The following is a 17,193-nucleotide window of genomic DNA, read 5'->3' on the forward strand; positions in this document are numbered from 1 at the left end:
CATAATAGTATGAACTTTAGTTGGATCTCTAGTAGTCTAGGGCATGTGCAGTTGATATGAAGGGAGAGAGTGTTTTTTGGTGGTGAAGTTGTTGGACATGGTTATTTGAGCAAATCAAGTTCTAAAGTTGAGGAGATTGACTCTTTTTATCCTGATTGTTCTTGATTCTTGTATTTCACATTATTGAATCAATTACAGAGATGTTCTGTGTTAAAGACATCCCAGAGAGACTTTGATGTGCTTGTGAGGTGGGCAGATGCCAACCTTATGAAGTTTAACTGTGCCAAGTGCAAGGTCCTACACCTGAATCGGAGCAATCCCAGCTACAGCCACAGGTTGGGCAGAGAAGAGATTCAGAACAGCCCTGGGGAGAAGGACTTGGGGGTGTCGGTTGATGAGAAAATGAACATGAGCCGGCAGTGTGCGCTTGCAGCCCAGAAAGCCAACCGTATCCTGGGCCACATCAAAAGGAGCGTGACCAGCAGGTCAAAGGAGGTGATCCTGCCCCTCTATTCTGCTCTCGTGAGACCTCACTTGGAGTATTGTGTACAGTTCTGGTGTCCTCAGCATAAAAAGGACATGGAACTGTTGGAACAAGTCCAGAGAAGGGCCACGAGGATGATCGGGGGCTGGAGCACCTCCCGTATGAAGATAGGCTGAGAAAGTTGGGGCTGTTCAAGCCTGGAGAAGAGAAGGCTGAGTGGAGACCTCATAGCAGCCTTCCAGTACCTGAAGGGGGCCTATAAGGATGCTGGGGATGGACTATTCATTAGGGACTATAGTGATAGGACAAGGGGTAATGAGTTAAACAGGGGAAGTTTAGATTGGATATAAGGAGGAAGTTCTTTACTGTAAGGGTACTGAGGCACTTTAATGGTTTGCCCAGGGAAGTTGTAAATGCTCCATCCCTGGAGGTGTTCAAGGCCAGGCTGGATCAAGCCTGGGGTGAGATGGTTTAGTGTGAGGTGTCCTTGCCCATGGCAGGGGAGTTGGAACTAGATAATCTTAAGGTCCTTTCCAACCCTAACTATTCTATGATTCTATAAGACAAATTTGGAAAAAAGTGGTCATGTGTGGTACTGTAGCTGAGATTAGTAACAGGAATGCAAATAAAGAATTCAGAGCTTCAAAATAATCGGGATTTATTACACGATTCTAGAGCTCTGGCAAGGGAAAATCCAGTTGTCTTTCACAGTAAGGTAGTGTGGTGGTTGTCATGTCTCCCCCTCCCATCTCCAGCTTGGGAAATTTAATCATTTCCTGTTAATAATAATGATTTAGAAATTTGCTCACTTTGGCTGGCATACCCTGCTGGAAAATTAAATAGAAATTAATGCTGTCCCCTTTGTTCTGCTTTCAAATTAATTTTAAGAGAGAAGCTTGTGTGCCTGTTCTGTCCTGACTTGGAAGTTTAAAAGGGTGTGCTGGCTAGAACACAGTTAGGACAGCACAGTTCTAACCAGGATGCTGCTTGAGAAAATCCTGATCTTTGAGCGTTATCAACCAGATCAGGAAAAATGTAAATTATTTTACTTGAAATGTGAGCTTCAAGAGAAAAATCCCTTTAACTATTCTGTGGAGTAAACTAATGTGTTCTGCAAATACTTTTTTCTAAGTGCATGTATACAATAAGTGGAAAGACATAACTGATGAAATGTCACTACTCAACATACTGAAGAGTGTGACAAACAGGATTATGCGAAGTTCCATCATTAACTGTAGTCCATGTTGTGATGAGTGCACTTACTCGTACTGATATTCTAGTGTATATTGCTTCTGTTTTCTAGCACTTCACTCTTTCTGACACTTTCAGGTTTGTAAGGTGATGTTCCTTTATCACTGATCCATTTTTATACTTCTATTCTTGCTTTATTTGTCAAGGTTCAACAGGTAAGGATACAGGTATAAGCTATTTGCCTGTTGTCCAGTGTGTATAGGATGAAGGTGATGCTAGCTGCTGAGTAGAATTCCTCTCACAAACTTCTGAGGCTGGTTGCCAGCCAGTTTGTTGATGGGTAGGCAATCTCTCTATCACTTGATAGTCTTATTTTCTTATGAGGTTTCCCAGGTGACTGAGGTGGTCAGTAATGCCACAGTTTCAGGCTAAGTAAAAGCTGTTTCCTCCTGACTTAGGTGGCTTCAGTTTGCCATACCAAAGATTAAGGAAAAAGCTTTTTAGAAGCGAGAATTGGTGTGCATGCATCTGAGTGGAATGGAGGGGTAAACATAAACATAGTGATGAGTTTGAAAGTGGCTTTGGTGTAGTGTAGAGATAGGTTTTGATTATTTATAATTTAAGAAAATGTGGTTTTCCCAGTGCAATGCTGCAGTGACTAAGGAAATACATTAACTGGGAGGCTGTGAGTAGTTTTGGCTAAAGACAATAAATTGGGAGCATGAGTACATTCAGACTGTGGCCTAAGACCTGGCTTTTTGATAAAGCTTCTACTGAGCTCTGTGTTCCTTATGTTAATTGTACAGGTGGAGTCAGTTGCTTCTGATGTGATGCACATATTCATGTAGTGCCTCTTATTTACTTGTTCTCCACATTGATAAGAATATTTTTCTAGTTTGCCTAGGAGTTATTTTTCTGACTGCCTCTTCTCAGAGCAAGTCACATTAAAAGGGTTCTTCATCTAAAACTGAGAAGACCTGATGTTTACTGCCCATAGACCTGGCAAGGATGTAATAACATCAAAACATGGGAGTATAAACAAAACAATTTTAATTTAGTCTTTCTAAATAGAAGTGGAACTTTGAACTCTTACCTGTGTTTCTAACTGTGCTTTTAAGATAGTTTTTTAAGTCCCCTTTCATTTCCCAAGCTACAGTCTTGTCCTAGAAAGTCTTTGTAGGTCATTCTGTTAGTCAAGTATGGCAGTATAAGAACTTACACTTTCCTATATATGTGCCTTTTTGCTTTTAGTAGTTAGTACTAATAGACTGGCAGGCCCGCAGCTTGCAAGCCTGTCTTAGTGTGCTTCATCCAGTTCAAAATATTCTTACATTTCATAGCCTGCTTGGGAATTCATTATATCACACTGTTAAAAATCGGAAAAAAAATATTTTGAAGGTATCATTCTACTGTTTTTTGTAGAAATAGTAGCAAGAGTCCTATAGTTATCAGAGATGTGTGCACAAACATTTAGCTTGTGTCTCGCCCTCTTCCCCCTTTAGATAGTCTGTAATAGCCTTGCAATAACCTTTTAATAGGTCTTGCAAGTCATATATATCAGTCTTAATAGGAAGCTTGAGTAGTCCGTTCTTACTCATAGCACTTTTATGAAGCATCAGAACAAAACTAGTCTTAATAAATGTAGCTGAGTCAAGGGGCTCTTCCTGATTTGATGTATTAACTTAGAAGTTGAAAGCTTGCAATCCAAGATAAGTATAATAATCTGCAGTCTATTGCAGCCCTGAGAAGGACCTGGGGGTTTTGGTTGATGAAAAGCTCCCCATGACCTGGCTGTGTGTGCCTGAGCCCTGAAACCCCTCATGTGCTGGGCTGCATCCCCAGAGCGTGAGCAGCAGGTCGAGGAAGGGGATTCTACCCCTCTTCTTCCAGCTCTGGGACAACAACACAAGAGGGATGTGGAGCTGTTGGAGAGAGTCCAGAGGAGGACACGGAGATGCCGCGAGGGCGGAAGCAGCTCTGCTCTGGAGAGAGGCTGAGAGAGCTGGGCTTGTTCAGCCTGGAGAAGAGGAGGCTCCAGGGAGACCTTAGAGCAGCTCCAATGCCTAAGGGGCTGACAAGAAACCTGGAGAAGGGCTTTGGACAAGGGCCTGTAGGGACAGGACAGGGGGGAATGGCTTTCACCTGACAGAGAGGAGACTGAGATGAGCTCTTAGGCAGAAGTTCTTCCCTGTGAGGGTGATGAAGCACTGGCACAGGTTGCCTAGGGAAGCTGTGGCTGCCCCATCCCTGGCAGCATTCAAGGCCAGGTTGGATGGGGCTTGGAGCAGCCTGGTCTAGTGGAAGGTGTCCCTGCCTGTGGCAGGGGCTTGGAACTCGATGAGCTTTAAGGTCCCTTCCAACACAAAACAGTCTGAGATTCTGTGATAACTCAGCAATGAATTAATGCCCTACAAAAGCATTAGTGACATTACATTACTGAAGATGTCATATCAGCATGAGAGATTTCTGGATATAGTCTTTCTGAAATGTTCGTTCAGGTCCTGACATCAGAAAACAAAATTTGCCAGGTATTAGATGTGGTACTTCTTGGCAATCTGACGGTACAGACCAAGCTGCCAAGCGGGAGTTAGCTTATAGCACTGTTTTTTCTCAGCTAGGCAAATTATTCTATGCAGAGCTCTGTATAGCCATACTACTGTATAGCACAGCCAGCTGGCGTGTTGTTAGGCATCTCTGCAGGCAGAGTGCCGTAGCTGAAAATGACTACAGTAAAAACTTTTCCACCTCTTACTGGTATCTTGGGCTGTGTAAGTACTCTGCATCAGTTTTTTATTGCACAAATTTGAAAAACCTAGTACTTAGAATTTCTTTCAGTATTGCCCTGCTGCTTTGTTTTCTTTTGCTCAGTATGCCCTCCCTTTAGCTGCATGGGCAGTCATTCTAATTTAGTGTGGTCATTTTTTGTTTGTTTGTTTTTTTTTCCCCATGAAGATGTTTACATATCAAATCCTGTACTTGAGCTATTTGAGTTGTTTTACTGATGGAGATTGAGGCATTCCCTTTTAACAGCAGGAAACCCATTCTGATTTCTCTGTTTTGTTTGTAAACAATCAAGGAGATTTCCCTTGACTTTTGAAGTTGGTTGTGTTAGCATTTAAGGTGGATATCTATACTGGTGCAGTGTAGAACATGATGAGTTTTTTCCTAGACTGTAGTAAGTACTAGACGTTTCAAGATACCGTGCCACTATTTTCCATCCCTAAACATACAGCTTGCAAAAATTTTATGTTTGTGTACAGTCCTCGACTTCCATTTCTATAATTTATTATGACGAAGTAATATTGGAACAGTGTGGCTCGAATGCTGAGTGGTTAAGGTCTACTTGTCTGTGCTAAGCTTGTATCATAGATTTGAGTCTGGCAGCTCTGGTTGCATCTTTCCACTGCCACTGTTTTCCATGCAGCTCTAGGACACATTCATAGTATGTGTTAGGAACTTTTCTTTAAAAGCATTGGAATTTTTGAGTATTGTTCATAAATATAACATAGATTTGACATGAGTAGTGGTTTTATAAGAATGATATTTTGGAGAGGGTGAGGAAGGGTATGGAGAAACTAACAGAGAAACCCAATCCTAACATGTACCTTTTTTACATCTTTTCACTTTTTGTTTAGCCCATTTTTTAACAGATGTCAGATGACTCTCTGTAGCAGTATGAATGCAATTTCATCTTAAATATGACATCTTCAGTAATGTCATTGATGCTTTTCTAGGCATTAATTCATTGCTGAGTTATCATACAGGTTTGTGTTGGAAGGGACTTTGAAGCTCATCAAGTTCCAAGCCCCTGCCACAGGCAGGGACACCTTCCACTAAACCAGATTGCTCCAAGCCCCGTCCAACCTGGCCTTGAACGCTGCCAGGGATGGGGCAGCCACAGCTTCCCTAGGCAACCTGTGCCAGTGCCTCATCACCCTCACAGGGAAGAACTTCTGCCTAAGAGCTCATCTCAGTCTCCCCTCTGTCAGGTGAAAGCCATTCCCCCTTGTCCTGTCTCTACAGGCCCTTATCCAAAGCCCTTCTCCAGGTTTCTTGCCTTTAGGCATTGGAGCTGCTCTAAGATCTCCCTGGAGCCTCCTCTTCTCCAGGCTGAACAAGCCCAGCTCTCTCAGCCTCTCTCCAGAGCAGAGCTGCTTCCGCCCTCGCGGCATCTCTGTGTCTTCCTCTGGACTCTCTCCAACAGCTCCACATCCCTCCTGTGTTGTTGCCCCAGAGCTGGACACAGGACTGCAGTGGGGTCTCCCCAGAGCGCAGCAGTGGGGTAGAATTTGCTTCCTCGACCTGCTGCTCACACTCTGGGGATGTGCACTTGAGCCCAGAACCCTCATGTGTGCTGGGCTGCATCCCCAGAGCGTCAGCAGCAGGTCAAGGGGAGCTTCCCGTCACCCAACACCCCCAAGTCCTACTCCTCAGGGCTGCTCCATCCAGTCTCTGCCCAGCCTGTACTTGGGATTGCCCTGACCCAGGTGCAGCACCTTGCACTTGGCCTTGTTGAACTTCATGAGGCAGGCATTGGCCCACCTCTCCAGCTTGTCCAGGTCCCTCTGGATGGCATCCCTTCTGTCCAGCACGTCGACCGCGCCACACAACTCCATGTCATCAGCAGACTTGCTGAGGGTGCTTGAGCCCAGTGTCCATGTTGCTGACAAAGGTGTTAACAGCATTGGTCCCAGTATTGACCCGTGAGGAGCACCACTCATCACTGATCTCTACTTGGACATGGAGCTGTTGACTGCAACTCTTTTGAGTGCAGTGATCCAAATAGTAGTTCCTTTTATATGTTGTGTGCTGGAGGCCTCTTACCTAATATTTGACTTTGTTGGCATTGAGGTTGTTGCTTAACAGATATCTTGTGTCTGAACATGAATGATTGTTTTGGTGGAAAGTTCTTTTGTTTTCAAGTGTTCCGAGCAGAGATATATTTGTACCTTATAGAAGGTTGTCCACTTAAGTGACACACAAAAAAAAACAAAGTGGAAAGGAAAAGACTTATATTACTGTTTGGTTTTTTTTAATTTTATTTTTAACATTGAGACAGCATTTAAGACTTTCACTGATTAGTTTGCTTCTGAGATCACTAGCTCTTTGTCCTAGAGGATCGTAAGTGCCAGGATGCATCTTTGAAGCTATGATCCAGAAAGCTTTGTGATTTAGATGTTCTCCATAGCAAAGGAAAAGAAATGAGAAAGGAAGCTAATGGATATGTGTGGTGAGGAGGGATAGGATGTGCAGAAACCTAAGAGAATGCCTTGGTAGAAAAAAGTAATTTTTATTTAGAAATTCAAATTTGGCAACAAGGTTTATCACACCTTATTATAATGTACTCCAAAATTTTGGCTCCTTCATATACATAACGGAAGGGTTTTGTGAGCTGATGTTGTCTAGTATCGCTGACTACCACTCAGAGGAGCTTTACAGTAGAAGAGGATTTAAAGATACAGTTCACTAATGTCTGGGCAGCTAGATGGGATTCTTTGAACAGTTGCCAGATGGCAGACTTTAATCTGAAAGTAATAATTTGACTTTTTAATTTATATTAAGTCAGTATTATGAAGAAGATGTAAACTAAGCAAAGATTGAGCTTTGCATGCAAAACAGTACTGGGGTCTGCTTCAAGACTATGGGCATCCTGGTGTAGTCTGCAGTGGTGTTGTGGGAATGATGCCAGTGCGTTTTGCAGTCAGTTCCCAAAAAGCTGCAGTCTGCTTCAAGCAGATGGATTGCTTACTACAGTGGCTAATGCCAGCAAAGAGGATTTCCATGGTTTTAAAGAGTTTACTGAGTTATATTCATGAAGAGAGGACAAGCAAGATCCAGAAAGGCATAACAACAATAATAATAATTGCTATTATTTTCATCTTTATGTTCAGCTTAGCTGTGTGACATAATGCTTACTGTGTCTGAAAAGGCAGCTATTAAACCATTTCAACTGCTTGCAAGAGCTAAACTGCACTGGAAGATACTTAAAACCTATAACCATGGCTAGTTGATGTTTGTAACAGAGATGTTTTGGGACCAGAGAAAATCAGTTTGATTGGGTTTTACTGTGTGCTCAGAAGCGCTGTTAGCCATCGTAAGGGCAGGAAAAGCTTTTCTAAAACTTAGGCAGGTTGGTTTTCAGTTGGATGGAAGTAGCTTTGTAACAGTGTAGCTGATAAGCCTGGGCTTGAATCTGGGGAGAGAGGAAGGTAATCTGTTCTCTGAGAGCCGTAAAGAATTTTGAGAGCAAAGGCATTCCCCTAAGACACAGTGAAGGAGTGATAGAAGAACTTGTCAACCTCAAGGAAGGCAGAGTTAGTCACCCTATACTTGACCACTTAAACATTTGGTAAATATCAAGAAGTCCTATTTAGCAGCAGTGGGAAGTTACTTGAGTTTCCTCATAGGACTGCAGCCAGGTTAATGCTGTGCTACTGTACCAGTTCATCTTAAAATATCAGTAGTGAAGAGTGATTCTTTTCCCTCAAAAAATGACATTTTTGTGGTTTTGTGAGGAATATCAAGGTACATCAGAAATTTCTTCAGCAATAACCTATAGTGTTTGTGCTCATTTTACTTGTGATTTGGTCTATTGAGATATGTAATTTTGCTTTTTTTTTTTTCTCGTGTGTGCAAAGTATGTTTGAACAGGGGTGGATGGCTCAGAATTGTTTTGTGACCCCTGCTTTCAACAACCTCTTGAGCAGTTTCATATTATTGACTATCTTTTGTGGAAGCATGTATTCCCCCTAGTGATACAAGAGCAGTCACTAGGCTGCCTCTGTTCTAAACAAATACCTGTGATCACATCCAAAAGCTGTCTTGCTGACTGCATATATGAATAGCGCTTAGAGTGGAGCACTGCTAGCATAGGAGGATATAAAACTTGAGAGAGAAATGAAGTTCCAGAAGAAAGTTCTTGGTGAATGCAGAAATCACAGCCTTTCAGGCTGTAGAAAGCAAGTGAATTTGGGCTGCTATCATCAGTAGCTCTGGAGAAAAAAGGTGTATCTCTGCGGTTTTGGAAGTGGGATGGTTGAAAAAGTTGCTGTTTGGAGAATATAACTAACCTATTTTCTTGTTTCTAGTGCTTGGATCAAAGTGGAGCAGCTAAAGCCTTATCACCCTCACAAAGAGGAAATGATAAAGATTAACAAGGGTAAGCGCTTCCAGCAAGCCGTGGATGCTGTAGAGGAGTTTCTTAGAAAAACCAAAGGCAGGGACCAGGTGAGTGGTTTCTTTTTCACTCTGTGAAAAAAAAAAACAAACAACAAGTCTGGCATGCATAACGATCAGGTCCATTTCTGTGTGAAAGGAGTTTGTCACATCTGGCAAGTTGAGGGTGGATTCATTTTCACACCTTTGGGGTTCTTTTTGAAGTTTTTTTTCTTGTATCCTCTTTTCTTCCACGTTTAGTCTTGTTTGATGGGAAAAAGGTGGTGTTAAACTGATGGAGAAACTGAAGAGGCTAATTCATCTGCTTATGATGATTTAATAAATTAGTCTTAGGTCTTGGGCTAGAAGTTGGTATCTGATAATCTTGTCTTCTGTATACAGGAAGTGCATCTATCTGCACACGACACCAGCAAGTCTTCAAGTGGCCTATTCTGTTACTCCTTACTTAAACTGATGTGTTTTTGCAGGAGATCTAATCAGGAACTTCATTCACCAACTTCAAAGGGCTAACAAATATCTAGTTTTAAATAAGTTACTATGCTGTTGTTTTGCTTGTTAGTAATCAGCACAGGGTCTTTCACATCCTTGGTTTTGCATGCAAATTATTCCAGCTCTTCTTTTCTTTTCTTACCATCTTCTGTTCTGTAATCTCTCAGGCATCTTCCCATAACTCCAATGAAGAAAAGAATCGGCATAATTCCAGTGAAGAAAGAGGCAAGCAGTCTGCTGGTGAAGAGAAACGCAAAGCCAGTTTCCCTGAAGGGAAGTTGAAGAAGGGCACAGGGGAAGGAAAAAAGAGGGTCTCTTCTGTCTCATCAGAGAGAGGATCAAAATCACCTTTGAAAAGAGCCCAAGATCAGAGCCCCCGAAAGCGGGGGCGTCCACCCAAGGATGAGAAGGTTTGTGTTATGCATGTCCACCAGTGCCCTGTGGACTTTACAGATGGACTCAAGGGTTGACTGGCACCTTGATTAACAGGCTAGCAGGAAGAGTCAGTTCAGTCTCAAGTTTTTTAAGCTGTTCTGTGTTACTACTTCTAGACCATTTGGCCTCCTGATACCTTTAGCAAGCATGTTGTTGATTCTTCCTGTAATTTTCACCAGTTAGTTATTTTGAGTGGCTCTTTTCACACCTTGAGAGAGCTTTGAGAGCTGTATCCTGAGACTCCACCTTTCGTCTTGCCCATCCCTCAAGTTCAGTTTGTGTTGGAAGGTTTAGTGAAGACATGCGTCTTCATATGATTCCAGACTTCTCCCATCTCATCTACTTGGTATGGTTAAATGATTAGTAGTCTTACCACTTCGCCCTCAGTACTTAGAGGGGGTGCTGTGTTCTTAAGTGCTAGGTAGGACTTAAAGAAGAAACTCTTGTAGCCTGGGGAATCCACCAGAAGAATTAGTTGCTTTCATTCCAGCTTCTATGCTATAGGATGTATTTCCATCCACATCACAAAGATCCGAACTTGGAGCATTATTATTTTATGCCCATTAGTTCCCTGTTATTTCTGGATGTTGTGGTAGCAGCAATAGCCACTATTACTTTGTCTACCCTCATCTAGAGTTCCGGCCTCTTTATTTGTTGTGGAACTCACTGTTGTGGTCCAGATCTTCCTTTTCCAAATGGATAATTATTTCTTCAGTGGAGCATTGCAATGTGCATGCTCTGTCTTGAGACTACACCAGAAGACCATTGGAAGACCTCAGCTGATAAACCGTACGGCAGTCTGCTTGCTCATCTGTGCTCCAAAGGGATCATGTTATGCCATGCTTCACAATCTTTACTTTCAGTGTACTTCCGGTTGCAAGTCAAGACGGTAGTCTTTGATCTCCAAAATGATGAATGGATTTGCATCCACTGGTTGAACAGCAGACTCTTTCTTAATGTAGTAAAATGAAGCTGATAATCTCAGATAGTAGCTGTGAAGGAAATGCTGGATTTTTTTTAGAGCCATCTTCTGTTAAATGAGGCTGTGCAACAAAGCCCATCAGTTTCTCCTTTTGGGGAGGAGCTGGAGGAGGGGAGGAACAGATGCGTATTTTGAATTTTTACTAATGATTTTAGAACTTGTGACTTGACTGATGCAGGAAAATACTTCTCATGCAACATACTTTCACCTTTCATAGTGTCTTGCTATGAGCCTGTTGTATCTTCACATATTTCTATTACAAGGCCACAGGGCCTTTTTTGCTGCTTGCCATATGCTTTTGTGTCTTTGAGCTAGATTCATTCCAAAATTAATCAAAACTAATCGCTGGGAGAATTCTGATCATGCTGACACATTGCATGCTTAGGTTTTACAGTATTGGCTACCTCAGAGCATCAGAGTGCTTTGAGTGAGTTGGGGTAGTAGAAATTATTTTACTGGCAAATTGAAGGGGACTGGTTTTAAACAGCATATCACAAAGAGGTGACCAGCTATGTGATAAATGTCTAGCCCAAAATCATGAAAGTAAGCAGGCTAACGTAGGAAAGTAGCTTCTGGAAAGTAGTGTACTGACAATTAAAAGGAACTGCTGTGAAAATATAATAGTACTGCTGTAATACTATTTTGCAGCCTGTGAAATAATTTTAGAATCCTATTGTTGTCTTGCCTGGTTCTCGTAATTTCCCCAAATCCTTAGCTCTGGGGTAGAAAACACTAATGGCACTGTCCTGCATTACTGCAGTGTTGGGATCTGTGGGGTTTTGCACCGTCACAGTCCAAATTGTGGTTTTCCAAACAATAAGAATGCACAAAATTCAAGAACCCAGTTGTTGCTGAGGCGTGTTCTAGATAGAAAAGCTTTGTAGGCGTATGTGGTCATTCAAATACTCTTGCTTTTAAGCTTACATGCATGTTTTCAGAGGACAAACATGACTTTGTAGGTATCAGAGCAGGTTTCATCCATGCTTTACCAGTTGAAACAGCAGCATGATCTCTAAGGAGAGAATTTTAGTGTGCAAGGCTCTCTCTAGACACTTTAAGGTTGGAGACTTGATGTGTAAATTGTCTCTGCTAACAGATGAAACAGTTGCATCAATCTAGGGTAGTCCTAGTAGTTAAGACTCCAGCACTCCTGCTCTTACCTTTTTTGCAAACAGTACTCTTCTCTTGTGATTCTGCATAGACACTAAGGTACATCGTGCATTTGCAGGAAGTAATTTTGGAGGAGAGATAATATTATTCCATTTCTGAACCCTCATTTCAGGAAGCTAACACATACTATGCAGAAGTCCTTTACATTCTCTTCATATAACATAAGACCCTGTATGTCTATAGCTTATGTCTGAGCTATAGCATGAAGACTTATTTTAACCTATATATCTTTGGAAAATAAGAAAGATAAATTTTAATCTGTTCAACAGTTTAAAAAAAGAATTACATGACATTACAAATCATGGGCATGTTGAGGGAATGGGACAATCCACATGTCAGTTCTGTCTCATGGATTGTGCAAACTTGAGCAGATGTGACCATCAGCCGCAGGCTTAAAAGGTAGGCTACTTGTTTTTAAGATGGGAAAGTTGGAAGAGTTAGACCTCCGTGCAGAGGTCTGCATCCACCAGAGGAAAATGCTGGATCAGGTCTGATCGTTTGTTTCTCTGTTCGTTGCATGATTACACAATTGCGATGATTCCTCTTACATATGAAGAATGGATTCTCCAGAAGTGATAACTATGATTGATTTGCTTCGTTGGCAGTTCATGTTTTCTTCACCTCACTTGTGTTTACTAATACAGTGTGTGTTTAACTATGAACACTTCATGGAATGTCATGTGACATGGAAGTCATTTGTAATGCTTTTCAAAACTGTGTGCTCGTATTATCAGCTTGCTGTGGCCAGCCACTGAGCCAGGTTGTAAGCTCTTTCTGCTCCTCCTTCTGTCTCCTCAGGACCTCACAATTCCAGAGTCAAGTACAGTGAAGAGAGTGATGACTGGAACAGTGGCTGGATTTAAATGGCCACCAAGTGTCAGTGAGGTAAGAAACTTTACAATATATGTGATTTAGGAACTGAGTTTGTTGAAGCAAATCTAGAACCTCTTGTCTGGGCTGTAAACCTGCGAGATCTTTTCCTCTTGTAGGAACAAAAATGCTCTTGTTCTGTCATTCTGAAGTGTAACAAAGCTAGATGATATCCTGGGCAATTAAGACTGAAATCTCATTTCCCAACATACTACTTTGGGAAACCATTTGCGGATTCTCACTTAATGTGAATCTGTTTTGCACTTCTTGTTTCAAAAATATTTCTGGGACTGGCTTCATAGAACTGAAGGAGGTGATGTGGATAGGCTCTCCCTGTCTGAATATTATCATACAGAATAGTTTCATTTGATTTCTCTCATAGGCAGCTTTTGGAAATCTTTCTTTTTTTAATGCATAAATAAGTGTTCAGTAAAGCAGAGTAAGAGCAGTGTGACTGAAGGGTAGTGCTTATGATGCTTACTGGGGAGGTGAGATATTTGGGTTTACAGCCCTTGTTCCTGTTAATACGGGGTGCCTAGCATGTGACAGTGCTAAGTGTAATCCACAGCCAGTTCCCAGAATGCTGTTTTAAGGAGTTCCCTGGAAGCTGGAAAAAACTGTTTTCATTCCTTTGGGAAGAGGAAGAAGTGGGATATGAGATCTCTTCCTCCCATGTTAATCTTGCTCATAATCTTCTCTGGTTTTCCAAAGCTAGAGGAATTTGATTTGAATGGATTTGAGAATGAAACACAATATAAACTGCTTAATTGAAACAGGCTGCTTGATACAGCTGATATGTTTAATAAATATTTCCACCTTAATCTGTCATTCTTGTGGGGTTTGGGAGAACAAGGGAATTGTGCTGTGGTTGCTCAGTGACTCTCTGGGAATGTTTCTTAGCCTGTGCTTTCTCTCTCTGTAGCCTGTGAAGGACAGTGATCCACACTTCCATCACTTCCTGCTGAGTCAGACAGAGAAGGTGAGGATTTGGCACACAGGATTATTCTCCTGGTCTGTCTAGTTTGGCATCCTGCCCTGTGCTGGGATTAAGTACAAGGAGTATGTGTAAAGAGTTCATCACAAGAGTATCACACAAAAAGAGTATGTGATGCTCTGTTCTTCAGGGGCTAGGGGCAATTGGATTCTCATGTGTTTAATTACTTCCTAGCCTTAAGGTTTAGAATGATTTGGCATTGAGTTCAGTGAATAGTTTAAGTAATTAAAGATAACCTCACACCAGGATTTGACAGCTCTGTGTAAATTCTGTAGACTGAATGTTGAGGGGTAGGAAAAGATGGTTTTCTGTTTAAAATCCCTGTTGTTAGGTTGTCTTCTGTTGTCCTACCACTTCGTTCATCTGGATGAACTTGTCAACTAGCTGAATATGTCAGGATTTCCAGGACCAGAAAAGCTCTGTGTAAAATGTAGCCAACTTATCTCCTGAGAGTCAGAAGCCTTGCAGGATTTTATCTTCAGCAGTGAACATCAGGAGGAAAAGAAATTATCAAATCAAATGAAAAAGGATTTATATTTAGCTGAGGATCTGGGCAGAGCGAGAAGGATTAAGAGCAGCTAACAGTTGTAATCTAGACAAGCCTTACCATAAGCAGCATGGGAGGGAGCAGCCTTCACCTTAACATTTGCTGACAGCCACCTGCCTTCTCACATTAACAAGAAGGTTTTGCTTCCACAGCTGTATGGACTTACTGGGCATAGGTAGGAGGCAAAGGACTCTATGGCAGCCTTTCAAGATTTCTGTTTAATTTGGGCCAAATGTGAGAGTAGGGTTGCCCTCTTCTTGCCTCTAGAGGAGCCAGTCATGCAAACTGCAGATGGAAGTTTGCAGTACCTGCTGGGGCAGGGTGGGAAGGGAGGAGCTTAGTGTGTTGCAATAGGGGTTTTTTTTTCATTATTTTCTCCCTTTGAAGAAAGCCTAAGAGCTTTCCTCCTTTGCATATGGTGGTGGGAAGGTGAGCTGCCTGTTTTTTGTCTAACAAGGATTTGTCCATTTGCTAAGCACAGCAAATCAGCACTGTCGTTTCCCTGAATGCTTTGTCTTCTCCATGCAGCCAGCTGTCTGCTATCAAGCCATTACAAAGAAGCTGAAAGTTTGTGAAGAGGTAAGGCCAGTCTTGGTTTTGGTGGGTTTTCTTATTGTCTTGAGGACTTAAAGTTCCTCCAGAGCTGTGCACTCTATTTTTTTTTTTTTTCCCCTCTTGCCTCCCCCCACCCCAGGAAACAGGATCCACCTCCATCCAGGCAGCAGACAGCACAGCAGTCAATGGCAGTATCACGCCTACAGACAAAAAGTAAGATCTCCAACGCACTTCAGCCATTTCCCTTTTTCTCCTTCCCAGCTCAGACATGCAGCCATTATCCAGCTTGTCACTGAGAATAAATAAACCTAATGTTTCCCTCTGACTACAGATCTCCTCTGTCCTTGTGTGAAACTCTGATTTGGGGTGCGGAAGAGGAGAAGGCAGCTAAAAGCAAATGGGGGCTGTACAGTAGAAAAAATTCAGAATAAGGTCTGGCCTGGATAAGTTTGCAATTCAGGGCTTTTCTGCAGTTGCCCTTTTCCTGTAAGGCATGCTGCAGAACATTAAGCATCATTATTTCCGAATGCTGTATGAGGCAGAAAGATAAAAGGGTACTTTTCTCCTGTAGTGCCTGGCAGTTGAGTGGGATTATTTAATCGCTCTCCTGAGCACATACATAGAAGACAAGAGTATGAGGGAGGTGTGTTCTCCCACCGCAAGAGCTTTGCTGTGTAGTACGTGAGCTTTCTGGTTTCTTCTAACATACCCCTTCTCCTTTCTAGAGTGAGAGAAGCCTAACTTGAGCTTCCTGTTTCACTCTGTAACTTCCGCTCTGTTCAAATTGAGCTCAGGCCACAGCTTGCCGTTTGCCATTAGGGTCGTTCTCGTGAGATGTCAGTTCTCAACTGTACTCCAGGGGAACTACAATAACAATGAATCTGTTCAGGTAAAATTGTCTCACAGGAATATGTGGTTCAGAGGTGGGTTGGGAGAGAAAGAGTATCTCGTCTGTTTTAGAGACTTGAAAATAGGTGGACCTTGTTTAAGTGACTTGCTCTGACTTGTCTAAATGAGTTTGTTCTAACAAAGGTAGCATGGCTAGCTGGGTGAGTGCAGGTGGCTTGCAAAAGCCAAAGCACATCTGTAGTGTGGCTAATTCTGAAGAATTAACTGAGGAATTGCCAGGCAGATTTTGTCATGAAGTTACATCAGACATGTAACTGAACACTTCAGAATCTCCTTATAGAGTTGTTGGTTTGGTAGGAAGCTACATGATGTATAAAAGGATCCTTGCCGCAATAACTGCAAAGGAATTCCTGTTGCAGGTAACTATAGGGGTGGAGCTTTTTAGCACGTTGTCTTTTTCTTGAACAGGGAGAACAAAACTTTTGCCAGCTTTGGGAGGATAGGAGGAGGAAGGCAGCTGGTGTCTGGAGCTATTGTGCCGTTGCTCATGGTGACCTGTACTGGCCTGCTGCTTCCTCTTTCTGTGCCTGTTTGAAGTCACAGCTGTGGAGCAGGGGCTACTTTTAAGCATCACGCACAGACCTAGCCCTGTCTAGTTAGGTATGTGTGTGATGCTTAGCCCATTAGTCCTTGCTGAGCTTTATTAAAATAAAGATTGTAATCATTCAGTAGTATAAGCACATCATTGTACATGTGACTTAGTTTAAAAATCAGGAAAATTAATTAGAGAAGCACCTGTTGATCTCTGAAAGTTCCCTTTGTCTTCAATAAGGCAGTGGCTGGCAACAGAAAGCAAAAGAGGAATAATTTTAATAAAACAAATCCTCCCAGACAAACAAAAAGCCCAGACCAACCAAACCTGTTACATTTTGATAGTCTTCTGAAGCAGACTAAAGAGATTCTTCAAGAAATTGTTAGGAATGCTTGGTAAGCAAAATAAACACTAGCCTGCTTTAAAAGCTCAGTATCTGCCTATTCTAGCTGTGGCTGCAGTTGAATGTGTTTGGTTTTGGGACTTCTTTGCTGGTGATGCTCCAGGGTTTGTTCTTCATCTCCAAGACCATGAGAGGCTGGCACCAATTGTTTTCTCTTGCATTAATGTTTATCTCTTCCTCTCAGGATAGGATTTCTGGGACTTGGCCTAATGGGAAGTGGCATTGTCTCCAACTTACTGAAGATGGGTCACACTGTCACTGTCTGGAACCGGACTGCTGAGAAGGTAGGCGTGTGCTTAGGGTACAGATGATGAAATTTAACCTTTTCTAAATGTGGGAGAGGGTGCCCAGAAAACACAAGTATATGCTTGCGACCTTGTTTTTTATTATTTCCTAGGTGATTTTTGGGAGCCACTTTTGACTAGATGAAGCTGTAGTCTGTTATAGTATGGTCAC

At 42.2% G+C, this 17,193-nt stretch overlaps 1 protein-coding gene across 20 annotated transcripts in view; it reads left to right on the forward strand.

Annotated features, from left to right (window-relative positions):
* Positions 1 to 17,193, forward strand: part of GLYR1 (glyoxylate reductase 1 homolog) — a 63,864-nt gene that overhangs the window by 4,488 nt on the left and 42,183 nt on the right. For 16 of the 20 annotated variants that reach the window (XR_009966274.1, XR_009966275.1, XR_009966276.1 and 13 more), the window contains 7 exons: positions 8,764 to 8,902; positions 9,508 to 9,750; positions 12,726 to 12,812; positions 13,720 to 13,776; positions 14,867 to 14,917; positions 15,033 to 15,106; positions 16,922 to 17,021. Coding sequence is in view for 17 of the 20 variants with exons in the window: in XM_062626732.1 (XP_062482716.1) it covers positions 8,764 to 8,902; positions 9,508 to 9,750; positions 12,726 to 12,812; positions 13,720 to 13,776; positions 14,867 to 14,917; positions 15,033 to 15,106; positions 16,922 to 17,021 (751 nt within the window). In the remaining 3 variants the exon portion in view is untranslated. The other 4 variants (XM_062626739.1, XM_062626738.1, XM_062626743.1 and 1 more) reach the window with 3 other exon arrangements.

Source organism: Pezoporus occidentalis, unplaced genomic scaffold (genome assembly GCF_034315485.1).
Source record: "Pezoporus occidentalis ecotype Australia unplaced genomic scaffold, CSIRO_AGI_Poc_V1 ctg297, whole genome shotgun sequence".
Taxonomy (NCBI): domain Eukaryota; kingdom Metazoa; phylum Chordata; class Aves; order Psittaciformes; family Psittacidae; genus Pezoporus; species Pezoporus occidentalis.